At 41.3% G+C, this 27,398-nt stretch overlaps 1 protein-coding gene across 1 annotated transcript; it reads left to right on the top strand.

The window, feature by feature from the left end:
- The first annotated feature begins 13,194 nt into the window (after window positions 1-13,194).
- Window positions 13,195-13,830, top strand: LOC137817586 (uncharacterized). The gene has a single exon (XM_068620872.1). It carries the CDS (start codon window positions 13,195-13,197, stop codon window positions 13,828-13,830), a length of 636 nt encoding a protein of 211 aa, XP_068476973.1.
- Window positions 13,831-27,398: the final 13,568 nt, after the last annotated feature.

Below are 27,398 nucleotides of genomic sequence, written 5' to 3'. Positions count from 1 at the left end.
GTTTATGAGAAATTCTAGTTAAATGTGATGACATGATAATAAGACTCTTAATATGACTACAGATAGTGTGAAAAAGTCTAGGGCAAACAAAAGGTAGAATGTAAAAGCTACAAAAGTTAAAATGGTGTAATTTCTATCCTACAATCCCCAAAGGCATATAAAAGAAAATGGTTGTTTAGTGTGGCCAAACCTTGAGGTTTTGTTTGGCTTAACCCTTGGAACAAGGTTAACTCTTCGGGCTCTTAACCTATAGATTGGAATATGAACATGCTTAAGATCAATATCCTCCACTACTCTCACCTCACTCTCTAACTTGGACCCTTCCATTTTGTTATAATGAAAAAAAGTTTCCAAGAGAACATATAAATAGAATATTATAATAATAGAAGATAATGCATGTAAACGTTTGTGCTTTCCACTCAGGAGAACTTTTTGCATTGTGAGAGATGATGAAATGATGACATATGTAAGTGTTTGTCTTTTGATTAGTGCTAAGTGAAAACCTTTTACATATCGTCATCTATATCCTTTTAAATATATCCTTAGCAACATATTCTTTTAAATATATATACTCTTTATTATTGACTTTGAATGCCATTAAAAATTAGAAGATTTTTATAAGTTTAACTCTTTTATTTATTGAATTTCACTTAGATTTTATTGAATTTAATCTAGTGAATATGTAGTGTGCAAAATATTAGATTTTCTTAGTTTATTTTGGTGAATTGTTTTTCTTACAAATTAAAAATTATATATATATATATATAGTAAATGTGAAATTAATGACCAAACTAAATTGTTTCAGTTTAAATTTTATTTTTTTTAATCAATATTGAAAATAAATTTCACTAACATTCTTTTATCAAAAATAAAAATATATTAAATTGAAAACATTTGAAGTGTTTTAACCCTTCTATATTTCCATTCCTAATAAATATACTTTGTAGTGATAAAAGGAAAGACGGTGAATAAAACTAATCGAAACCTAAAAACACTATCATCTAAGATAAATTACATTTAAAATTAACATTTTCTAATATACTCTTTCTACCGACCTGTCCTCGGACGTTAACCAAAGTCAACATGTGTAGGACCCACCAAGGGTTCCAAGGTGAAAGTCAACGTGTTGACCACTTCGGGTGTCTACAGACCTTGGGCGTCGCCAAGATCGGGCGTCGCCCATAGTTGGGCCTCAACTGCCACAGTCGTCGCCCACCTGGAGGGTGTAGCCAGTTGTCCTAAGAATGTGCTTCGGTCCAGATAGTGCCACCCCCCGATACCCACAGGTAGGAGGGACCGTGGAGGGGGCGGCATGGAAGGAGGCGGCACGGTAGGGGCCTGGAGGCTTCGGGCCTCGGTATGTCAGGAAGTGAACATAGCTGAGAAAGATGGATTTAAAGCCACACTTTCAGTACCAGTAGAGAGAGCCCTAATCCACGACTTATCCGCTCATGAGGTGTAGGAATGCAGCAGAACGCACCATCGCTGATGCCCTCTAGAGCAGATACGAACCTATAAGAGGCCACGCCCCAGAGGGGCGTCAGCATGCAAGGTACGTGAGCAACTCAGGGGACTCCCAGGGGAAGTGACTCAGAGACGGGTGCATCAGTTGGCTCTCATGTAGTCACCCCTGGGCGCGCCAACACTCTAACAGGGCTACCACACGCGTTGGGATATTCCTAAGTCTGGGATACAGCATCGTGAGATGCACTCGCTAGTAAGCTTAAGTCAGAGAAGCCACGTGGCAGAAGCGCAAACAAAGGTATATAAGGCACAAAGAGAAACAACACAAGGTACGTTTTCCAGATACTCTGTCATTTGGCAAACTGCACGCACTTGTGAACTTGAGAGAGAATAGGAGAGAATTCAGTTATGCACTTCCAAGAGCACGGTGTTCGCCCTATTCTGATACGGAGGTGCACGGTGTTTTCTGCCTCGTTTACTGACTTGAGCGTCGGAGTGCAAACGGTCGCGAGTGCACCATTTATCTCTGTGTTGCAGGAAATCATCACGGAAGAAGGAGCAAGTTCGAAGGCTCGCGTTCCATCATTCGAAGAGACGCACGAAGGTGCTCGAGTTTCTGGCAGGAACACTCTTCAATATTCAGCAGTTTCAAAGATTATTTTTTTATAAAATACTTCAATATTCAGCAGTTTCAAAGATTATTTTTTTATAAAATACTCCAATAAAGTGTATGATTGCTTCTTTTACATTATAATTTACTTTCTCAACTCCAACTTTCATTCTCAGCATAATCTAACTTCTTCCAATTCTCCAACTTTCAGTCTCACCATAATCTAACTTCTTTCAATTCTTTATTCATAACAATATATGAACTTGACTTAGACTTTTTCTTGTTATTATCCACTTGCTTAATTGTTTTTTTTTTCTATTGATAAATAAAAAATTAATTAATAGATGTATTTAAAGATACTTCAATCCAAATAAAAAAATTATATACATCCTAACCTAACAAAACCTTACAGTAAGTTAAGTAAATTCTCTTTTCAAAGCACTGACGTTATGCCTTAGACATTTCACTAACATGTTACAACAAAAATTCCATCAACTGACATTATGCCATTTTATTTATTAGTGTTAATTGCATACCTCATTAGTTTTTAAATATGACAATTTCTACGTACTTTCCAAAACTTTTTGTTCTACAAAAAGCGTTCTTACGCCAGTTTTCAAAAGAAGAAGAAAGTGTTCTTAATTACGTCAACATTTTAGGTATAATTTATCTTAACAAGTCTTGATTACAGAGTTTAATTATTTAATTAAGTCCTAACTTTAAAGGTTTGTCAGAGTAATTGGAACTTGTGCAAGGTAAATAAATAATGAGTATATATATGTCCAATAATCTAACAATGACTTAGTAATATTTTTAGCAAAAGTATGGCTTCCATATACAATCCAATATTTGATAACTATTGAAATAGCAATGATTTTTAGCAAACAGATCACACATGACCTACTGACTATATACGAACAAATAATACTACAAAAAAGGTACATCCTTTATTCCTTCATATTAATTATTTGTATTTTTATTTTATTTTTATTTTTTATGCATTGTATAGGATAAGAGTCTTAAAGTGCCAATTTTATTGAGATGTCTTACACGATGCTTAGCACGTCACTTTTTTAATTAAAAAAACTTCCTTTAAGTGAGGGAGGATGCTATGGATCTTCCTTACAGAAAAAAAAAGAAAGAAAAAAAAAAGAGGCATCAATTCGTGGCTTTCTACTGTGTTAAAATTGTAGTTATCTTTTTGTGCCATTACACCTAAAGCTTGTGTAAATTAACCATATCAAGGAATCGGTTTCGGAGAAGAAAAGGAAAAGTAAAAATATTATTTTTAATATAATTTTAATTTGATCATTTTTTAAAAATAAAATGATAAATTTATACAAATTTGATATTCTTATCTTTTATTTATTTTTATGTATGTTATATATATATATATATATATATATATAATTCTCTATATTAAAAAAAATAACTAAGAATATCCTCTCTTCGTTTTTTCTTCTTTAAACCTTTCCATTTCACACATTTTGGGTTTTGATATAAGTATTGAAAAATACATTTAATTTATTAAATTTCATAAAAAAGATATATATTATGTTTTTACTCTCAAAATTAATTACTCTTTTTTTTCTACTACCAACACTTTCACCAAAAAATAAATACATAGAAAATTAGCTAAAATAGTTCTGGAAAGTTTTCTTTTTGAGTCTGCGGAGTTATTTAATATGCCATTAATTTTAAAAAACGACATCTTATTCAAAACAAAAAAAAAAAATCTGTAAAATATCATATAAAAGTGAAATGGAGTATTTTTATTTTTTTTTTGTATTTGAAAATGGAGTATTTTTTTTCTATTTGAAAATGGAGTACGTTACTTCCTGACATATTCTTTTGAAAATTTTCCATAAGATATGTCTATTTTGTGATAACATTTTGTTAACCAATATCAATACTCAGTTAAAGAATTAAGAAATAAAAAATACTCTTATTAAGGTACACTGAAATATCATAAGAAAATTACACCGTTATGTTTTAAAGTAAAAAAGTATTTTAATTTTTAGCTAAGGTTGACATCAGTTATAATTATATTTTACTTTGTATTTTTTTATAAAAACTTTTATATTAGATATCATTATGCAATTTGAAATCTCAGCTAGGCTGACACCTCAATTAACAATAACCATGTGTCATCACATAAAAAAAATATTATTAACAAAACTACAAAAAAAATGACAGACTAGACCAAAACCCATATGTTAACAAAAACGATACATAGGTAGACTATACATTCATAAAGAATTCTAAGAACAGACCAGGGAAACCTATTATACCAATGAAATGATTCTCTATGAATAAATCATAAATTAGTCAACTTATTAGCACACGCATTCCCTTCACGGAAAATATGAGTAACCCCAAACCTGATTTTCCCACAGTAATTAAGACATGTATTTAATCGATTGTGAAACATCCAGGAACATTAGTCCTAGCAATAAATGCAGCACAAACCAAAGCATAACATGTATAACTCCATAAAACTCAGCTACCATAACAGTTTGAACTTCAAGAAACGCAGAGAAAGCACCAATAAACTCTCTCATAGTCCTACGGAAAATACCTCCACAAGTAGCAAGACCAAGATATCTCGTAGCAACCCCGTCAGTGTTAATTTTAATCCAGCCTGTGAAGGGAACTCCCATCTAACCGGAAGAGGACAAAGAGCTTTACCAATACGAGTATTAATACCAAAAACCTTAATCAAGTTGAAATCCAACATACTATTCTTCATTGATAATAGTCCTAGACAGGTTAAATTTTTAATTACAAAAATAGTCCTAGAAATATCAATCTTATCCTGAAATCTAGCATGATTCATCAAACGTCATATCATACAAATAGAAAAAGTTATCACAACAAGTGTAATCAATTTAATCAAAGGACTCTTAATAATAGAAAGAAGATCATCCTTATTAGAGAAATAAGAAGTAAGAAAAATTTGTCGAACCCAACTCCAAATATGCAAAGCATTATAACAGTCAAAAAATAAATGCTAAATAAATTATCTGTGTGCTTTTCACAAAGCGTACACATAGAACGTATATGCAAACCTTTATTATGAATATGTTGATCTCTAGGAAGCCACCCATGAAAAAATTTCAAGAGTACTAGAGTTTTGGAAGGCGGAATATATGAAGACCAAATGAATTTACCCCAATCACAAGGAACTCCTGGTTCCAAGAAAAAAGTGATAGTGGATTTAAGAGGGAATTACATTTTACTTTGTTATAATAATCATAATTAGGATTTTTAACTTCATTAAGACCCGAAGTATATTTGCAAGTGTAATCATTACTTGGGAATTTTGGTCACTTTATGTTGTGGTTTAGAATGCATAACTTATTATAAGTTATAAGTCATTCCCCAATGATTATCTGAGTCAACCTTCAATTTAATTAGATGTTTTTTGTGCGAGATACTGAAGTCAAGATTGAACGGACAAAATTGAAAGTCTTTATTTCATTTTTGTTTTCAACTAGATTACTTTCAAAAGTATTAAACCTAAAAAGTTTATAGAATAAGTAGTATAATTAAATAATTAAGTTGTGTGAACTTAAAACAAAAATGATTTTTTAACTAGTCAAATGATATTAAAAATGAGACAATTTGAGATTAATAAACCATGTTCATGGAGTAAAAGAAAGGAAAGTTATAATAGAAAACTTTCATTCAGACATGAAAACTCATACATGCATAGTTTCCTTCCCTTGAAAGTGGTGAATGAAAGTAACAAGTGGTTGTTTCCTCTGTGTTTCGCTAAAGATGTTTATGGAAATGTTTTTGTGTTCATATATATTTTTGTTCCTTCTGTCAATAACTTTTGACTTTTTTTTTAATTATTCTGTTCCTTAATAACTTCTTACTTTTTAAACAATAAAAGAGTACTATGTTCCTTTTGTTACAATAACTTTTATACTTTTGTTTTTCAATTTTGTTCTTTGTGTTGAGAATGTGATGCCTCTTAAAATTCTGTTTGCTTTTTGTCAACTACTCTTTAAGCTTTGTCAGTAAGTCTCATAACTTTGTCACAACTGAATGAGATCGTATGCTTGAAGCTGATAATGTACAATTCTGGAGTTTACATGATAAAATGGCATATTACTACGGCTAATAATATAGATTTTGGTGTTGTTAATTTAAATAATAGACTATTACATAGATTTGATGTAATATTTTTCTTCATTATTGGTTTTATTTAGACGGTGAGACTCGTTTAGTGATTAAAAATGTAAACAAAAAAGCCAAACAAAAATAAATATTAATAATAATATTTGATGAAAATAATCATATTATAAAATATAGTAATTATGAGAATAGTCTTTTTTATCGACAAAAATATGAATAAATTGAAGTATTTAAAAGAAACTCTAACCATATATTACAAAAAAAACTACTTCAAGTAGTCAAGCATACATGTTTAAGTAGCAAAACCACTAACACAAACCTACAATAACCTACTAAAACCTACAAAGAATATTTAATCATCCTTAGAACACTTCACAAAAACATAAATTGTACAAAAAAAAAACACCAGATGCGCAGAAATAAAAACATTATCATAATAGTGAAATTCCAGCAGAAGTGCCTTTGAACCTTTGGTATTGGTTGAGCAGAAATAAAAACATATATATCATAATAGTGGAATTCCAGCAGAAGTGCCTTTGAACCTTTGGTATTGGTTGAGCTTTCCATGTTTTTTCCTCCAAAATTCCATTCATAGTAATGTAGATATATCCTTGCTTTGACAGTACAGGGACTGTTGCGTTAGCGTACTATCAAACTACATTGTCCATGAGATTCGATAATGTTGTGAACATTCTTAGATCCTTCCATCCTCTTTCCAACCTTGTGCCCAAGTTTTGAGCAGATTTTCCACCTTGTTTCGTTATAGCTGCTGACAAAAAACTTATGATGCTTTTGGAGCTTATCTATCCACTCCATTCACTAGACATGCTCACTTTGCTCCTACTTGGATAATGTAATTTCTCCTTCACAATATTGTGCCCAAGGTGATGAAAGTCTCGTTGAGCGATTGTTTTCCACCTGCAAACATCAAACCAGAAACCTAGCAGATATGAAGTGGTCAAACCCAACCAGTAACTTGTGCTTCTTATTTTGCTTTCCATCCAAGTCCAGGACCTTTAACAGCAAATTCTACATGATTAGGTGGAGACTTCCCCTTACACCCATTCCAATTATAGATTCAAGTGAAGAGATATTGAATGTTACTTATCCTAGCTCATGATGTAATCATTTGTGATCCTTCCACCTGCAAATTTAGCTAATGGCCTCCATCCTGGTATATCAACTAACCAATTATAGCCCATAAACATTATGTAAATCAAATTTTAATCAGATTATTGCTTTGATTTTATTTTTTGAGAGTTTCCAAACAACTTATAATACCTGTTAGGATACGAAAAAGAAGTCTTATTTTCATTTTCGGTAATCCAAAACCAAGATTTCAATTGTGTCATAGTAAAAATCTCTTTGGGAATAGGCCTATCATTATTAAAAATAATATTATATCAAGAAGCCCTATGATCATATCTTGTACCAATGCAAAGCTTAACAGCAATCTTGCAAACTTTTTGAAAACTTATTTCAAAAACAAATCTCAATCTCTGTAAAATTTGTATATACGTTTTGAAAGAAATGCTATATTTATAGCACTTGAAAACTAGTCGTTCAAGACAGCATTAATGAGCTAAAACAGTTTTGATCCCATTCAAAACAGCTAAAACAGGTTTTCAAAAAACTGTTATGAAAACACACAATCAACCGGTTGAAACCACGATTTAACCGGTTGAATTGGTTAGACAATTACATAACCAAGTCAAAAACAGTTTCAAAACCTTTAAGCCAGCTAAGTGACAAACAACCAACTATATCGATAATTCAACCGGTTGTTTTCCCTTTGCTTAGAAAAACACTTTGTTTCTTTAAAACAAATTGGCCAAGCTTTATGCAAGGATTAAGAAGTGATCTTTACATAGATTCTAAACATTCTAATCTAAACTCAAACCAAAAGCAACACAACTTCAAACTCCATCTTGGATTTGAAACATCAAAGCTCCCATGCTCAACAGTATTGTATGTTCCTCAATTCACCTATAACATAGGTTTCATGCCACCAAAACCACTTCACACATTAAAAAGAGATGGCTAACATATTCTTCCTTTTTACCACACATTACATACAACATGCTATCTAGATGTACTCCCCAAGGGCCTAACTTATCTTTGGTTGTTACTTTGTTGTTTAACACTCTCCATTAAAGTAAGTGAACATAAGGGAGGGCTTTAATTTTCCAAAAGTGTTCATATAAAAACATTTCTTCTCCACTTAAATCATTCAAAATTTTGTTATAAGCTTATTTTACCGTGTAACATGTGTCACATCAGTCTTCCATTGTCATTCATCATCTCCTTCTTTACGCAATTGTATACCATCTAGCTCTTGTAATAACCTATTTATTTGTCCCTTTTCCATTCAAATCGTCTACGTCTCCAATTCATGATTTGTTACAATTAAGGGAAAATAGAGAGAAACACTTATCTGTGAGCATATAAGAAATTCCTTGATGAATTGTCATTTTATTATTTTTGATGTGATCTTTGAAGTTGATCGTATCCATATTTTGCTATATTTGAATTTAGAAGTAACATAAGTTTCTAATTTAATCTGTTGTTTAGTGAATTAAGCGGTTTTGATATTTAAATTAAAAAATGATTTAGTTATATTCATTTACTTTGCTTGAGGTCAAGCAAGATTCTAAGTTGGGGGAAGTTGATAACTGCCAGATTTCAGTAATATTTCATATTAAAATACATACAGTTATGAATATTAATTGATAAAATAACCATAAAATAACCCCTAATTTATGAATTTAAACCTGTTTACATATTTTGTGATTATAATTTGTATAAGAATGATTTATTCCTAAATTTTTATTAATTTCAGGATTTTAGGGAAGAATGGAGATGGAAGGGCAAAAGAAAAATAGACAAAGCTTAAAAGGGAAGCTGAAATGCACCAACACTCGCCCAAGCCAAAAGCTCCCAGAGTAGTCATCCACAAGTTTGGATACAAATACAATTCATATGTATGCTTCGGTTCTGAATTGCGATACAATGAATATTTTGTTTAAGTATCTTAGTATGAGTGTGGGGCAAATCATAGAAAATTTATATTTTGGGATGGGATAATTGATAAAATAAAGAAAAGATTGGTAGGTTGGAAAGGAAGACACTTATCCTTTGGCTGGAGAATTTGTCTTCTGAAATCAGTGATTACATATCTTCCTCTCTTTTATATTCCTTTCTTTGAAATTCCTACAGTTGTCACAAATACAATTAAGAAAATCCAAAGGCAGTTTTTGTGGGGTTAAGGAAGACAGGGAAGGTGAATAACTTGGGTATCATGGGAAAAAGTGTGCAAATCTAATGAGGATGGAGGGTTTGGGATCTTGGAGATAAGATTTTTTAACATAGTCCTAATAGGAAAGTAGATTTGGCGTTTAGGGACACAAAAGGAAGGGCTTTGGAAAGAAATACTAGTATCTAAATATGGGGGTGGAGAGAAATAAGAAATATAGGAGTAAAAAATGATGAATTTATCTGGTGGAGGGGTATCAAGATTATAGCTAGTATGGAGGAGTGGGGAAGTTGTTTTAAAAATGACATTCAATGGAAAATTGTTAAAGGGAAATATATCAGAGTTTGGGATGACAAATAGGTAGTAACATGCCACTCAAAGACATGTTCCCTAGGTTGTATGATATATCTAGTAACAAAGACACAAAGTTATGTGAAATATGAATGTGGATAAATAATAGTTGGGTGCGGAGTTTAGGGTTATAATCTTATTTTTCATTTCATCTTCATATCACAAACATATTAGAAACATTAATCTTGAGTTCTTTTACAGGGTTATAATGAGGTTGGGCTTCCAAAAAGTATTAGTTTTTAGATAACAAAATGCATATCTTAAAGAAGAAGAACATACCTACAATCCAATTATAGAACATATTTGTTATCGAATCACCATTTTCTTTTGACTTCACACTTTAACTCATTTTATTTATATTTTTTTTCATCATTTTAACATGAATTTTTCTTTTTCTCATTTTCTTTTTTTCTTTTTAACATACTCTTTTTGTTTTGCATCTATGTTCTCCTTCCTTAAACATGACAAAGGGTAGAAAAATATATCATGAAAGGTTTTAGGGTGCAATCATAACAAAAATTCTTGGATCAAAGGGGATATATAAAAAATTAGACTTCTAATAAAATAAAGGTTGGCTATTTGGCCTTGGGTTCCTAATTAAAACAAATGCCTCAATCATCTTTATAATCTTTTATGATGTAATAAAAAAATAAAAATTAAGCAACCACAACTTTCAATTCATCAGTAAAACTCTCAAAATTGTTTAAGGTTCACACACTCACTTGGTTTAATTGGTCTCATTCCTTGTTGTTTTGTCATTCTCTGTTCTAATTAATCATTCTGTTAAATTTTCATGTATCATTTAACTACATTTGAATAGGGATTCAATCATATTTTCTTTTCTAACCTATGTATAATTCATCTCACTATTTAATATTTAAACACGAAGTCCCTTTTTCCACAACTCAAACTTATTATTGTAGTTCTTTTTTATTTGTGGAAAATAAACTAGAAAACTACTCAACAAATAAATTAATATTAAAATTCATTCAAGAAAAATAATTCAAAACATAAAAATAACAAAATAAACAGAAATAAAAAATAAACCAAAAAAAAACTAAAAAGAAAAGAAAAGTAGAAAAATAAAACCATGTTTTTCTCAATCCTCTCTTCCTAAGAAGTGATCCAGCTTTATATTAAAGTATTCATTTACAGGTGTAGATGGCCTTGCTTTGTTTGCTAGATCTGACCCCCTTTAATAATAGAACCTGTCCCTAAGCCAAGCTACATAGGTTGCAAACTGATCGGGAGGCGTATAGGGATTGGGTTGCCTTTAATTTCGTACTTTGGAACCGTCAAACTCATTGAAGCGAATTAGATGTCTTACTCAGGAGAGATTCTATATGTGGAATCTCTCCTATGCAAGATTTATCTCGCTTAGGCAAGATGACTCCAGAGAGCACCCCTTGTTTATCTGCCTAACTTGCCTAGGCAAGATATACCACGCCTAGGCGAGGATCCCTACAAGAAATATTGAGTTAACATTGTCAACCTCGCCTAGGAGAGATATACTGCACCTAGGCGAGGTTCCCTACACAAAAATTGAACTTTTACGTCGTCAAACCCGCCCAAGTGAGACATATGACGCTTGGGCAAGTTTCCCTACATTAAAACATGGTTTTTTAAGCAGTAAAAATAAAAATAAAGACAAATCATCATAAAACTTAAATGTGCACGAGGTTGCTTCCCAGTAAGTGCTTATTTAACTTATAGCTTGATGCTTGTTTCTCTAGGGGTCGTTTAAAAAAATCAGCGTTGTGAAGTTCTCCTTCTCATTACCCAAGTATGGCTTTACCCTTTGACCATTTACTACCCAGCTTCTATGTGATATTGGGTCTTCTAACTCTATTTCACCATAAGGCTTTACCTTTTTCACAATATAAGGGCCTGACCACTTTGATTTAACTTTCCTGGAAAAAGTCTTAATCTAGAGTTGAATAACAACACATATTGATCAATATGAAAATTTCTTTCCATAATCTTCTTGTCATGACATTTCTTTGTGTGTTCTTTATAGAGTCTTGAAGAACTTTAGGCATTTAATCTTATCTCTTCTAGTTCCTGGATTTGCAGTTTTCTCTTTTCCCCAACAGCTTTCACATCTAAATTTAACGTCTTTAATGCTCAATATGCTTCGTATTCTAATTCCACTTGAAGATAGCATGCTTTCCCATTGAAATGGAGAAAGAGTAGTAGGAGTTTTATATGCAGTCTTATAGGCGTACAAAGCTTCATCAAGCTTGATTGACCAATCTTTTCTCGATGAGGCCATTGTTTTCTCTAATATTTTTTTTATTTATCTATTAGAAAGTTCTACTTACCCATTTGTTTGTGGATGATAAGCTGAAGCCACCTTATGACTAACCCCATAATGTTCTAAAACCTTATTCAACTAGGTATTACAAAAATTAGAACCACCATCACTTATCAATACTCTAGGAGTACAAAACCTACAAAAAATATTCCTTTTAAAAAATTTAATGACTGTTTGGAATCTGCATTCTGTGCTGAAAGTGCTTCAACCCATCTAGAGACATACTCAACTGCTAATAATATATATTGATTTGAAAAATAAGATGGCAAAGGTCCTATAAAATTAATGCCTCAACAGTCAAAATCTTCAATTTCTTGAATGTTTTGTAATGGCATCTCATGTCTTTTAGAAAGGCTTCATGTTCTTTGGTACCTATCACATCTTTGTACTAAAACATGTGTATCCTTAAACAACGAGAGCCAGAAAAAACTTGATTGAATAATTTTTGCAGTTATCTTTTCCCCATTAAATTGTCCTTCATGTGATGAATTATGGCATTACCATATAATTCTCTTGGCTTCATCTAGTGGAGCACATCTTCTCAGTAAATTATCTACACTAATTTTAAACAAATGAGATTCATCCCAAACATAATGAGTTGGATAAAAATAGCTCTTTGGAGATAATATTTTTTCTTTATTCTCTCTTCTCCGAAGGATTTTGGAGCGACTAGAGTTTGTGTGGGTGGTCGTTAATTCTCCAACTTGGTGGTGGACGGTGGTGGCGCATGGTTCGTGGGTGCTGGTCGGTATCGCGGTGGCTCTCTACGTATGCATCCAAGGTGTATTCTTTCCTTAAATTTCTTCTTGGAAATTTTATTGTACACAACCAAAGTTGCCACATTTTTCATGTAGCCAGTTCTAATTTGTGGTAAAGTCGCGATTTTTATCAAAATTTGTGGTAAAGTCACGATTTTTATCAACATTTGTGGTAAAGTCAAGATTTTTGGGTGGTACGGCCAGTGGGACGGTGGTGGCTGGCTTGGGCTAGTCCACAACTTGTTAGCCTTTGAGAATCGTGGAGGGCTCGACGGGTTTCCTCATCCCATGGGCTTGTTTGATGGATCGAGAAGTGTTCCGTAATAAGAAAGTGTTTGTTATGCCAGGCCAAAGGTTGACTTTTGCTCAGGCTTTGGGAAATACATGTGACATTCCTTTGTCCCAACTACCTACTCCTTATATTAAGGGAGGCATGGTTGTTGTCCGAGTTGATGAGGCATATTACTTGACTGGTCTTGAGGATTGCAAGACCCATTTACACAATCAGGTTATTCTATCTAAGGGGGATAAACCTCTCACACAACTTGATTTAACTAAAAAGTTGCAACTGGTGTGGAAGGCTCTCAGACCATTGAAAGCAATTCCTCTTGGGAAGGGTTTCTATGAGTTTGAGTTCGCTTCTTTAGAATACATGCGATGGGCCCTCGGGATGGGTTCATTGCAGTTATCTCCTAGTTTCATGAGATTGTTTGCCTGGATAAAAGACTTTGTTCCAGCTACTATGAAGAGTACTAAAACTCGAGACTGGGTTAGAATTTACCATTTACCTTTGGAGTATTGGAGACCAACGACAATATTTTCCATCACCAGAGGTCTTGGTAACCCTTTGTTTTTGGATGATCATACAACGAGAAAGAATAGGGTTTTTTTTGCTAGAGTGTTGGTGGATATTGATATGTTGTCCCCCTCTTCCTGATCACCTCTTGGTTGAACGTCCAGACTTTGCTTGTGTAGCTGATGTGGAATATGAATGGCTCCATCCATTTTGCTCTCATTGTAAGATGATTGGGCATGAGCTTTGATGTGAGTTGATTTTAGGATTGCACATTTTATTGGTTGCTCTTTATTTATGATTTTTTATTTAGCAATTATGGTGAGAACCCTAAGAAGATTCCACTGGACACGAATTTAACCAAGTGGTTAAGTAAAAGTGAAGGTTCACTTCAGAAGGGCAAAGAGAAAAAGACAATTATAAGGTGACAAATGATGCACGAAAATTAAGACAAGGAATAAGTAAAGGAAAAGAATAAAATAAAAAAACAAATTAAAGAGTAGAAAAAGACATATATGGAATGGAAGGATGGCGTAAAGAAAGATAAAAAGAGGAAAATATGAAGAGAGCTTATAGAATAAGAAGGTTGTCACGCCACTTGGAGAAAAGAGGACTCCAAGATGAGTGGTGCAAAGAGTCGCCACTTGAGATGTTACCCACCCAAGATAAGACCCAAAAATGAGAGCTCACAAGTCTCACAAAATCAGTCTTGTAGAGTTTCTTTTCTATATTCAAAATCAAGTGTGAAATACATGAGGTAAGGCACTCTATTTATAGAAGAGAGTGTCTTGGAGAACAAGACAGAGGGGTAGGGGTGTTGTACCGTCCCGTATCAGGGCGTTGACTAAGTCAAGGTCAAAGTCAACGACTGGAAGGTCAAAGTCAACTCAAGGTGTCGCCCAGGTGTAGAGACGCCAAGAGGAAGCGTCGCCAAGGCAGGACAAGGCGTCACTAAGGCATGGCGTCGCCTAGGTGAAGGCGTCGCCCAGGTGAAGGCGTCGCCTAGGTGAAGGCGTCGCCCAGGCGAGGGCGTCGCCAGATCAAACAGTGTAAAAGCAAGGCAATCACGGTGTGGTTCCCCGATACCCATGGGTAGGAAAGACCATGGAGGGAGCGACGTCGTGGGAAAGCCTCAGGTCCCGATATCTCGGGAAAGTGATAAAGAGAAGGAAAAGGTGGCTTCAAGGCCATAGTGATAGTACCAGTGAAGGGCAGCCTGACTCGCGAAGTACCCCTGCCGCCCCAGAGACGCCTTCGGGACAGATACGACCCAAGAGGAAGGTCACGCCCAGGATAACCGGGTGCAGGGTGTGAGAGGAAGGCAGATACGCTCTCAGAGTAAGTGGCTAGATACTTGGGGGCATGAGTTGGCACCCAAAAAGCCACCCCTAGCGCAGTAGCACTCCCAAGCAGGAGGACCCACACGTAGAAACGTCCCCGGATGGGCAGAAACGCCCCCAGATGGGGTCAAGGCGTCGTGAGGCCCTCCACGTATATGACAGCAATGCCGGAATAGAAACACCCTCTAGTCAGGTGCCAGGTAATTAAAGATATTCAATACAGTTTCCCTTTTCAGCATTCAGGTACTATTATGGCTCCCAAGCGTTTCGACGTCTTAAATGCGCTACGTTTCGTAATCAAGCGCTTTAATGAGTGCGTTACGTTTGAGTTTAAAAGCGCTTTAAGGCGCTTTAAATGCTGGGGGGCAGTTTAAATAGCGCTGAGAATGTCGGAAAAAGGGTTGGAACCTTTGGCAAATTGAGGAAAAACTCTTTGGTTGCTTGCTCGTGCTTTAAGGTCACGTACAAGTGATCGGAGAAGATTTCTGCCTAAAGGAGACAACACACACACAGATACACAGTTCTTTTACCACCTTCAGAGTGCCACACGCGGTGCTCAGATACGGGGGTGGACAGTTTTTTGGTGTTTCTTGCTGGTTGACTTGAGCGTCGGAGTGCAAACGGCCGCTAGGGCGCCTCTTTGTCCTCTTTTTTGCAGGAATTCGCAGGCAATCAGTGGGAAGGAGTCCTTAGCTGACGGTTGAGGCCACGCACGAAGACGTCCCGGTCAACCGGACGGAACAGGTGTCATTTGTGAGAAGCCTTTTAAAAGGTAGGTAAAAGAAATCCTAAACCTAGAAGCACTTGTCATGAAAGGTGGGCTTGGCACAAGCCCAAATTGTTAGAATTATAGGGCAAAAACAAGAGGGAGGGTCAAGTGTTTCTGAAAGATTTTCGCAAGTACTGAAGGTAAAGTGAAAGGCAATGAAGAATTAATCAATGAAAAATCTGTCCAGCCAAATATGAAACTGATTTTAAGCTTGATGTAGAAATTCAACCGGTTGTTTTTATCACCAGATTTATCAAAACAGATTTAAAGAAACTGATTTATCAGCAATGAAGAATTAATCAATGAAAAATTTGTCCAGCCAAATATGAAACTGATTTTGTACCGACCCGTCCTCGGGCGTTGACCAAAGTCAAACATACGATGGGACCCACCAAGGGGTTCCAAGGAGGAAAGTTAGTGTGTTGACCGCTTTGAGCATCGCCATGTTTGGGGATCGCCATATATGGGTGTCACCATGTATGGGCGTCACCATGTATGGGCGTCGCCATGTGTGGGCGTCGCTAGGTTTAAGCGTCTCCCACCTTAAAGGCGTGACTCGTTGTCCTAAGAGCGCGCTTTGGTCCCGATGGTGCCAACCTTCGAAACCCATGGGTAGGGAAGACCGTGGAGGGGGAGGCACGATAAGAGGCCACGGTACGGGCGAGGAGGCCTCGGGCCCCGGTACCTCAGAACAGTAATAAAGAGAAGAGAAAGGTGGCTTCAAGGCCATATTCCCAGTACCAGTAGGGAGTAACCTGACTCGTGAAGTACTCATGTGTGAGGTGTAGGACGTGGCTACCCGCGCCACCTTTGGAGAATCCCTAGGACACATACGACTCGGGAGAGGGCCACACCGCAGGGGTAATCCACGCGCATGGTACGAGAGGGAGACTGATATACTCCCTGGGTGAGTGACTAGAGGCTGGGGCGCATGAGTTGGCACCCAGGTAGTCACCCCTTACGCCGGATGCACTTCGAGGAAGGAAGACTTGCGCGCTGGGATTTACAGCGTCGTAAGGCCTTCCACGTGGAGTTATGCTTAAGTCAGAGAAGCCACGTGGCAGTAAGCACTGAAACCCAAGGTATATAAGCTTTTCTGGAAGCTTAGTAAGGTACGTTGTAATCATTTGCACGCTTACACACTGTACGCACGAGTGATTTGAGTACAAGAGAGAAGTTCGTTAGAATTCAGTTACGCGCCTTCAGAACATCGCAGTTACGGTGTTCTAATACGGAGGTGCATAGTGTTTTCTGTCTACTGACTTGATCATTGGAGTGCAAACGGTCGCGAGGGCGCCCTTTGTTCTCTCTGTTTCATGTACTCACGACGGTGTAGGGTGAAGATCTGGAACTAAGACGAAGGTGTTCTTGATACGCGAGTCACAGCTACGCATGAATCACATTCTGGTCAACCGGCAGGAACATTTGGCGCCCACCGTGGGGCGGATCTAAAACATCTGTCCCACCGCAAGTGTTAAGATGTTCAGTAGCAGTTTTCGAGAAGTTTTCCAAGAATCTTGCAAGGTTCACCGTTCATCTTGAAGTTTACGCAGTTTCACCGATTGCTTTCGGTCCAGTTCAAGTTTTCGTTGTTCGTCGTTGAAGTTTCGCTCAGTTCCACCGTTTGTTCGCGTTTTCATTTAGTTTCACCGATCGTTCTTTAGTTTGGCCCAGTTTCTACCGATTCTTTTCGGTCTTCATCAGTTCCAACCGTTCGTTCCCCAGTTTTCTTGAGTTTGTACCGTTCGTTCGTGATTCCGCTCGTTTTCACCGAAGGATTTTCAAGAACCACTGTTACAGTTCGAAGTTCTTCAAGAAACTGCAAGAATGAGGACAATAAGGCAAAGTTCGATGCGCGCTGAGAGCGGTGACATGACCATGCGGCAGGTCATGGATATGATGCAAGGCCTGCAGGAAGCGATGGCGGCATCAAAGGTTGAGCAAGAGCGTATACAGGCAGATTTGACGGCGTCGCAGGCAAGGAATGAAGAGTTGTGTCGCGTGAACGAAGAGTTGCGCCGCGGGTTGCGTGACCACCCTGGGAGTCGTGAAGCAGAAGATCGCGAATGTTTCATGCCGTTCTCACAGTCGACCTGAAAAAGGCGTGCCCCAAGGACTCGTATCCTCTGCCCAGCATCGACACGTTGGTAGAGAGCGCCTCAGGCTGTAAAATGCTGAGTTTCTTGGATGCATTCTCAGGGTACAATCAGATCAAGATGCATCCACGCGATGAGAGCAAAACGACGTTCATGACCGAGACGTGTAGTTACTGCTACAAGGTCATGCCGTTCGGGCTGAAGAATGCAGGCGCCACCTACCAGAGGTTAATGGATAGGATCCTTGCACCTATGCTGGGAAGGAACGTGCAAGCCTACATCGACGACATGGTGGTGACCTCTCAGGAAAGAGGGCGACAAACAGCTGATCTGGAAGAGCTGTTCGCCACGATAGTTAAGTACCGCCTCAAGCTGAACCCAGAGAAATGTGTCTTTGGGGTGGAGGCGGGAAAGTTTCTGGGATTCATGCTCACTGAGCAGGGAATAGAGGCAAACCCCGATAAGTGTGTGATCTTGCCGGTTGACCTGAGTGCAAGAGTCTTGCCACGTCAAAGGATGCTCCTCTCGATCAGCTTCGCACCACGTTAGCCTCTGTCCTTCACGCCTCAATTCCTCGCAAGAACCTGAAGAAAACAGAGTGGCGCCACTGCGACCGATCGCGCTCCGACGCTCAAGTCAGTGACGGAATCACCAAAAACTAAGAGAGAAAATCTAAACTCAAGGAACCGTGCGCAGTGAATCTCTGTGTACTCGAAAGTATTCTCAAAGTGTACTCAAGTGTTCTCAAAAAGCGTACCTCAAAGTCTGTTAAGAGTTCCTTATATACCTGAGCACTTTCTCTCTCCTGACGGTTATACCTCTGGACACGTGGCTCGCATCCAGTTGTACACGTGTTGCCATCTGGAGCCCCCTTCTACTTGAGCGTCACCTCTACTCTTCAAGCTATTCAACTAAGTTACCCATGCAAGGAGTAACTTGGTGCATAGCTTCCTTGGAGCGCGACCCCTTGAAGCGGCGAGTACGGGGTGTCACCATGCACACCTTCTCTGTGGTCTCGCCTGCCGCTATCACGATCTGCTTCACTTGCACATCGTGCATGTTCTGGGAAACTGTTCCCTTGCCTCGACCTCTAGCTAGGGAATGATCATCTGATAACCTCGTCCTTCGTACTTGTACCCCTTGAAAGCCTTAAGCAAGCCTTCCTGATCTTTCGGCGATGTGCCCCTTTAGGCGATCTCTAACCACTTGATCGCCTAAAACTCACATACGGCGACTATGACGCAAGCTTGGTGACCGCCGGTTATACATACTAGAGATCGGAGAACGCCAAGCCAACAATTGGCGACTACACAGACTTTCCGATGTACTTCCCTTCTGTCAGCCAGGTGCCCCGTTCAACACGCCTATATTATCGCTGCTTGCTGCCACGTCCACTTCCGATCACCTGATCGGTACAGTGTGCAGCAATCATCGCCATGCGGAGCCCAACCTCAGTAAAGGAAGTGCAGCAGTTGACGGGGCGCATGGCGGCCTTGTCAAGGTTCGTATCCGCTGGTGGAGATAAAGGCCACCCATATTTTCAGTGCCTGAAAAGGAACCGCTGCTTCGTGTGGACAGAGGAGTGTGAGACAAATTTCCTCAGGCTGAAGGAGTACCTGGCGACGCCTCCCATGCTATGCAAGCCACGGGCAGGTGTGCCCCTCCGCTTGTATTTCGCAGTGACGGAATGGACCATCAACTCTGTGCTAGTTCAAGAGCAGGATCAGGTGCAGAAGCCTATATACTTCGTGAGCAAGGCCTTGCAGGGCCCGGAGACGAGGTATCAATCTTTGGAGAAAGCAGCCTTGGCAGTAGTATTCTCTGCCAGGAGGCTCCGCCACTATTTCCATAGTTTTACGGTGGTGGTGATGACGGATCTCCTCATCCAGAAGGTGTTGCAGAAGCCAGATGTCGCTGGAAGGATGGTTCGCTAGGTGGTGGAGCTTTCAGAGTTTGATATAGTATACGAGCCCAGGGGCTCCATCAAGGGGCAGATTTATGCAGACTTCGTCGCAGACCTCTCACCAGGAGGCGCCCAACAGGAAGTGGAGCTTGATTCCCAGTGGTTGTTATTAGTCGACGGATCCTCGAATTAGCAGGGAAGTGGCGCCGGAATAGTCTTGGAGGGGCCCAATGGGTTGTTGATTGAGCAAGCCCTACGGTTCGCCTTCAAGGCAAGCAACAACTAGGCAGAGTACGAGGCCCTGATCGCAGGAATGCTTTTGGCCAAGGAGATGGGTGCGAGAAGCCTCTTGGCGAAGAGTGACTCGCTATTGGTTATGGGGCATGTGACAGGGGAATATCAAGCAAAAGACCGGCAGATGGCTGCGTATTTGAGGTACGTCCAAGTGCTGAAGGGGGCGTTGGAGGCGTTTGAGTTGGTGCACGTCCCGAGAGAGCAAAACGCTTGTGCTGACCTGCTCGCCAAGCTGGCCAGCTCAGGCAAGGGGGGAAGGCAGAGGACGGTCATCCAAGAGACCCTCAAGGCGCCGCGTAAGTATGTAGCAGATAACAGAGTGGATGTTCTCCAGGTCAGTGTATCCAAGGGAAAGCCAGAGAGGCATCGGTCTTTGACTCAGGGAACGGCGAGGGCCCCTAGCGTAAGTGGATGACTCCTTACAGACGCTACTTTGCAGATGGGATCCTCCCAGCGGAACCAGAAGACGGCAAGAAATTTAAAAGAAATGCCGCAAGGTATACCCTGGTGGACGGGACGTTATTCAGGCACGAGTTTACACACCCAATCCTGACGTGCATAAGTGGAGATGAATGCACTAGGATAATGGCTGAACTCCATGAAGGAATTTGTGAAAGCCACGTGGGGGGGAGATCGTTAGCATCCAAGGTGGTACGTGCAGGCTTTTATTGGCCAACTGTAAGGCAAGATTGTGTAGGGTACGCCCAGCGGTGCAAGCAGTGCCAACAACACGCCGATTGGCACAAGGCGCCGCCAGAGGAGCTGAGGTCAATTTACAGCCCATAGCCTTTCCACACTTGGGGAATTGACATTCTGGGGCCTTTCCCACTGGCGATAAGGCAGAACCAGTTGCACAAATCACTGCACAAATCACTGCACAAATCACTTTGTTTGAAAAAACATTGTGTATCGTTTCGGTGTGCCGAGGCGTCTGGTCTCGGATAATGGTACTCAGTTTGCAAGCCAGCAATTGGGGAAGTTGTGTGCAGAGGTAGGCATCAAACAGGTGTTCGCATCAGTCGAACACCCACAAACGAACGGATAGGTGGAGTCCACAAATAGAATTTTGTTGAGGGCTTTGAAGAGGAGGATTAAGAAAGCCAAAGGAGCGTGGGCGGAGGAAGTACCGAGAATTGTGTGGGCTTACCACACCACGCCCCAGTCTTCCACCATGGAGACGCCGTTCAGCCTAGTGTATGGGTCAGACGCCATGATCCCAGTGGAAATTCATGAGAGCTCGCTGCGTTTCCAAGGCTTTGTGGCAGAGGAGTCTAACGAGGAGAGGAGGGTGAATCTAGACCTTTTGGACGAGGCCAGGGAAGAGGCGAGAATAAAGGCTGAGGCAGTGAAGAGAAAGGTGGAGCACCAGTACAGCTCCAAGGTGAGGCCTCGCCAGTTCCAGGTGGCGGATCTCGTCATGTGCAAGGCTCATCCCTACGAGTTAGAGAACAAGCTGTCTCCCAAGTGGACCGGGCCCTTTAGAGTGACCGAGGCTAAGGGGAATGGATCGTATAAGCTTGAAACCCTGGTGGGAGGCCCCATTGCATGCACCTGGAACGCAGCTAATTTGAAGTTTTACTTTAGTTAAAAACTTTATGTAGTACACAGTTTAAAGGGGACACTCTTTTTCCCTTTCGGGGGTTTTTTAATGAGGTCACCCAAGTAAAAAATCAGTTCAAGTTTACATTGTCTCAAATTTCCTTTTCTCGCAATGTAAAGAAACGCTAAAGGGAAAGGGCGCGGTTCATTAAGAAACGAACCTGCCACCATGGTGTGTAGATACCTCAACAGGAGGGACGCAGATATCTCCTCTAAGCGTGCGAACCAACTTGGACGTGTAGACACCCCAAAGGGAGTGGCAGGAGCGCACTCTTCGGGCGTGGGCGTCAAGTTTGAAAGGTAACATAGTTAAAATCCGGGTGTTTAGTCCCTGGGCAGGGGTTAACGGATTCCTTCGGGACGCCCCCTTCCCAGGTAAGAATGGCTAGCCCTGGTGTCTGATGCCTAGACACCTCGCAAGGAAGTGGCAAGGGGCGTTTCCTTCGAGTGTGGGCATCAGGCAGTGAGGAAGTTTGGAGCAGTGGAGAGCCAGGTGACTTGATGCAGATACACGCCATGTAGGAGAAGCGCCATCCTTCGGGAAACCTTCTCCTTTGCCGTAATCACCAAAGTCCCTGGTCATCTTGGTGTTTAGACACACCGGGGACGATACGGCACTGCTTTCAGCATGCCCCTCCTCGAGCGTGGGCACCAAGAACACTGATCGCCTTGGTGTTTTTAGACACTCCGAGGATGAAACGGCGCTGCTTTCGGGCAGGCCTCTCCTCGGGCGTGGGCACCAAGTGTGCAGAGATAAGGGTTAGTTGCCTCGGTGTTTAGACACCTCGAGGACGATACGGCATTGCTTTAGCAAGCCTCTCCTCGGGTGTGGGCACCAAAATGCAACTTTGTCCTAAGTATTTAGACACGCTGAGGACGAAACGACCTTGCATCCAGCAGGTCTCTCCTCGAGTGTGGGCACCCAGTACAGGTAAGCAGGCTTCGGCCAAGATAAGTCCTCCTTTGCCTTTGCTCGATGTCGAGGCCATAGAAGAGAGAAGTCCTCCTTCGCCCTCGAGCGATGATGAGGTCAGAAGAGCTAAGTCCTCCCTCGCCCTCAAGCGATGTTGAGGCCAGGGAAGAGATGAGTCCTCTTTCATCTTAAGCGATGACGAGGCCATTAACACCTTCGGCGGTAGGCGTTTCGGGGCCACGAAGGATAAAGCAAATATCAAGCCAAAAGTTCATTACGAGTTAAAGAAGTAGAAGGAATTCGAAGAACAAGAGGAAAGTATACATCAAAGCAAGGAGAGTCGATGGTAGATGCGAAGATAAAACACAAACACGATTACCAAGCAGTGAGAAAAGAAAAGAGTAAACAAGAATATGAAGTTAAAATGATCAATTATATTCAAGTGTGGCGATGCAAAGAAATAAGTGTTTACAGAGTTACAAAATAGTAAAAGGAGGCTAATCCTTAGGAACCTCTACAAGCACGATTTTTCCTTCCACGATTTGGTTGAGGGGGCCGCAGCTGGAGACGTCGATCCTCGAGTTTGCGCATGCCGCTTGGGCTAGGGCCTCTGCGAACCCATCGGCAAAGGCACCCGCGACGTCGTCAATGAGCTCCTTCTCCTTCTTCTCGAAGCGCTCAGCTTGGGATGCCAGCTCTTAGTCTTTGGCCGCTAAAGCTTTGACCTGCTCTGCCCGCAATTTTACAAATTCATCTTCCAACAGGTCAAAGACCTTGGTCTTAGCATCAAGCGCTGCCTCCGTCACGCCTAGTTTCACCTCTCGGTCAAGGCATTGATCCTTGAGTTTCTTCATTTTGGCTTCGGAGGCTTTAGCAACATCTTTGAGCTCCGCGACTTCCACGCGAAGAGGCACAACCTGCCCCAAAAGTTCGGCGTAGGTTTGCCCAGCCTCGTGGAGCCTTTTGTTGGAGACATCTTTCTCCTTCTGAGCCTCCTTCAAGGAGTCTTTGTAGGCGTCTTCTTGACGGACCCAGTGACACTCCTGGATCTCCTTTTGTTCCTTCAGTGAAGCCAACTCTTTTTCAAGATCCTGAAGGGTTGAGAGCTCACTGGCCTTGGCTCTAGCCTGATCACGCCAAGAGTTGGCGCAAACAAGGAATGCCCAGAGATAATGGGCCATGGTTTCCTTCTTGGCCTCTTCAGATAGGCCCCCTGGCGTCGCCCGGCGCAAGTAGCCCCTCAGTAGTTCTTGGATTGGTTGGGGAAGCTCTGGGGCCGGCATTGTGGGCTCAGACTCGACCCACCCTCTAAAGCAAGTTGATGGGGCGGTGAAGTAGCGCTAGGAGGGTGTTCCCGCAAGGACTCGGCGCCGTGAGTGGAGGAAGAGGTGGAGGTGACGACCTTGGTAGTCCTCGTCCTCTTGAAGACTTGCCCATCCGCTGAGTCCTCATCCTCGTCGGAAGGAACCACCACCACCCCTTTGGCCTTGTCTAGGGGGGCTGGTGTGGTCGCAGTCTCGACCATAGTGATGGGCACGGCCGCGATTGGAGGTGGAGAGTTAGGGTTGGGAGTGGCATGTGGTAAAGGATAAGGTTGGCTCGGTGCTGCGATGGGGAGAGTTTGAGAAGGGGATGTTGGGAAGGTTGGAGGAATGGGCTCGGTGGCTGGGTGTGGGGAAGCATCAACTCCTTTGGAGGTAGCTTTGCCCCGGGCTGTTAAAGCTTTGACAAGCCTCATCCTCTTGTTCTGGTCCATTTTTGAATCTGCACCAAGAAAGCAAACAGAGCAGAAGTTAGGCACAGGCTAAGTTAAAGCATGAAGCAAATAGACAATTCATATGCAAGCAAGAGCGAAAACTAGCAGAAGCAGAAATCAAAGAAGATAAGTAGGGAGTAGTTCCCATACTAATGTATTGGGTGAGGGCCTCGGAGTTGTATTCGCGTGCTATTAACTCGGCAGTATCCAAGACCCCCACGCTAGCCAAAATCTGGCAAACCTCTCGATCATTCGAGGGTAGTTCATCCAAAGTTTTGGGTTTAGTCAGCTTCACTTTCTTCACCCAGTATAAGGGGAAGCCATCCAGTGCAGTACGGTCGTGTTCAGTGCAACACACCCTGAAGAACTTGCCTCTCCATCCCTTGTAGGATTGTTGGAACAGAGATAGCAGGATCCTCCCGGTGATGCCGCTGAAGCTCACCCAAAGGCTCTTCCCTTGCTTCTTGACTTCGAAGAAGTGGAGAAATATGTCCACAGAGGGGGGTTGGCCGAAATATCCACAAAGAATCCTAAATGCCCTGATGAAGGCTCAGCTATTGGGGTGTAGCTGGGCAGGGGCGACATTGATTTCGGTTAGGAGTTCCGTCTCGAAAACAGAGAAGGGCAAACACAGGCCTATGCATTTGAACACGGTTTGGTAGAGAAAGAAGAAGGCCTCCCCATTGTTTGACCGCTCGTCCACGCAAACGGGCTCCCCAGGTGTGCAAGGACGCACAACTATGTAGATATCATGCCTCTTGGCGAAGGCACTGCCTTGGTAAGCGCCAGGTTCGCCCACATGGTCCCTCCAATGCTTTAGGGAGGTTAGACTTGAGCACTCATTGAGCAACTCATCAAGGGCCCAAGGGTACAGGGCTTTGTAGTTGACGCTGGGTGGTGGAGGGTTGGCGGTCGTTTTAGTACGTGCCATGAGGTAGCAGGGAAACTGAAGAATGAAGAAGAACAAAGGTTCAACAAACGAGGGTTATGGCGCAAAAGAGGAAGAAACCCCAGAAAAATCCTAGCCATGCGAGAAGTTCAGAAAAGGGGGAAACGAAGAAATGAGAAGGAAATGCGCGAATGTGAAAAAAATAAACAAATCCAGGCAGGTAAATCAATACAAAAAGTCAAGAGAAAGAGCCATCGAAGAAGAAAAACCATACCTTTGAATGATCAGATTGACGAAGGTTTGGGGTGTGAAGAGAGAGTGTAGAGAAGGCTTCGAGAAGAAGGTGAATAGTGTGAAGGAATGGGAAAAGTGATGAAACAGTAACTGAAGTGCGCGATTTTTTAAAGATATAACGTAAACTTGAGGAGCGCAAGAGACGTTAAGTGGTGGCCGTGCAATTGGGCCACGTGTCGAGAGATTAAAGCGTGACTTAAAGTGTCATGTCACCAGCACAGAGAGTGTCACGTCACCAGCGCAGAGAATGTCACGTCATCAGAACGCCACGTGGACGGTAGGGCGAGGCCTTAGTCTTTTTGCTGAAAACAATTATCAGCTCAAGACTGGGGGCTTGTGTACCGACCCATACTCGGGCGTTGACAAAAGTCAAACATACGGTGGGACCCACCAAGGGGCTCCAAGGAGGTAAGTTAGTGTGTTGACCGCTTTGAGCATCGCCATGTTTGGGCGTCGCCATGTATGGGCGTCGCCATGTATGGGCGTCGCCATGTATGGGCGTCGCCATGTATGGGCGTCGCCATGTGTGGGCGTTGCCAGGTTTAAGCATCTCCCACCTTAAAGGCGTGACTCGTTGTCCTAAGAGCGCGCTTTGGCCCCGATGGTGCCAACCCCCGAAACCCACGGGTAGGGAAGACCGTGGAGGGGGCGGCACGATAAGAGGCCACGGTAATAAAGAGAAGAGAAAGGTGGCTTCAAGGTCATATTCCCAGTACCAGTAGGGAGTAACCTGACTCGTGAAGTACTCATGTGAGAGGTGTAGGACGTGGCTACCCGCGCCACCTTTGGAGAATCCCTGGGATAGATACGACTCGGGAGAGGGCCACGCCCCAGGGGTAATCCACACGCATGGTACGAGAGGAAGGCTGATATACTCCAAGGCGAGTGACTAGAGGCTGGGGCGCATGAGTTGGCACTCAGGTAGTCACCCCTTGCGCCAGATGCACTTCGAGGAAGGAAGACTTGCGCGCTGGGATTTCCCTAAGTTGTGTTACAGCGTCGTAAGGCCTTCCACGTGGAGTTATGCTTAAGTCAGAGAAGCCACGTGGCAGTAAGCACCGAAACCCAAGGTATATAAGCTTTTCTGGAAGCTTAGTAAGGTACGTTCTAATCATTTGCACGCTTACACACTGTACGCACGTGTGATTTGAGTACCAGAGAGAAGTTCGTTAGAATTCAGTTATGCGCCTTCAGAACATCGCAGTTACTGATGGAAGAAGGCCAAGCACAACCTTCCATGAAAGGCAAGAGCCAAGTCAAGAGCGTCTAAGACAAGCTAGGAGCGTCTAAAGACCAAGCTAGGAGCATCTAAGACAAGCTAGGAGCGTCTAGGACAAGAAGGCCAAGCTAGGAGCATCTAGGACAATGAAGACTTGGATCAAGCTATGAATGGGAGAGTGGCATACTAGCACATATTCCGTGCAGGCCCATCAAGTGTAGTTTAGCTTTAATTGGTGTGTAAATAGCATAGCCATGTGGACAAATGTTTATTTTTCTGCACATTAGAATTAAGGATGAGTTAACCTTGATTAGCTAAAGGTTTCTAGAAGCCTTCACTAATCAAGGGACGGTTTTGTGAAGCCATGTGCACCCATGTGCACCCATGTGCTCCATGTGCCCATGTGCCTCACATTTCCATTTCATTTGGCTTACATTTCATCTTCTCTTAGCTTAACATTTACGGCCTCCTTAGCCTATAAAAGGAGAAACCTATCACTTGTATTTGCAAGATTAATGAGAGTAATGTTATGCTGCCCATATTGTGCCATACATTGCCTTTGCCTAGTTTCTAGGACCTAATCTTCTCTTTACCATCTACCAAGGGGGCTGACTGAACCTCCCTCTTTCCATACAATACA

Source organism: Phaseolus vulgaris, chromosome 10 (assembly GCF_051622355.1).
Source record: "Phaseolus vulgaris cultivar YP4 chromosome 10, ASM5162235v1, whole genome shotgun sequence".
Lineage (NCBI taxonomy): Eukaryota > Viridiplantae > Streptophyta > Magnoliopsida > Fabales > Fabaceae > Phaseolus > Phaseolus vulgaris.
The sequence above is the reverse complement of the archived record's forward strand: the minus strand, read 5'-3'. Positions and strand labels throughout refer to the sequence as shown.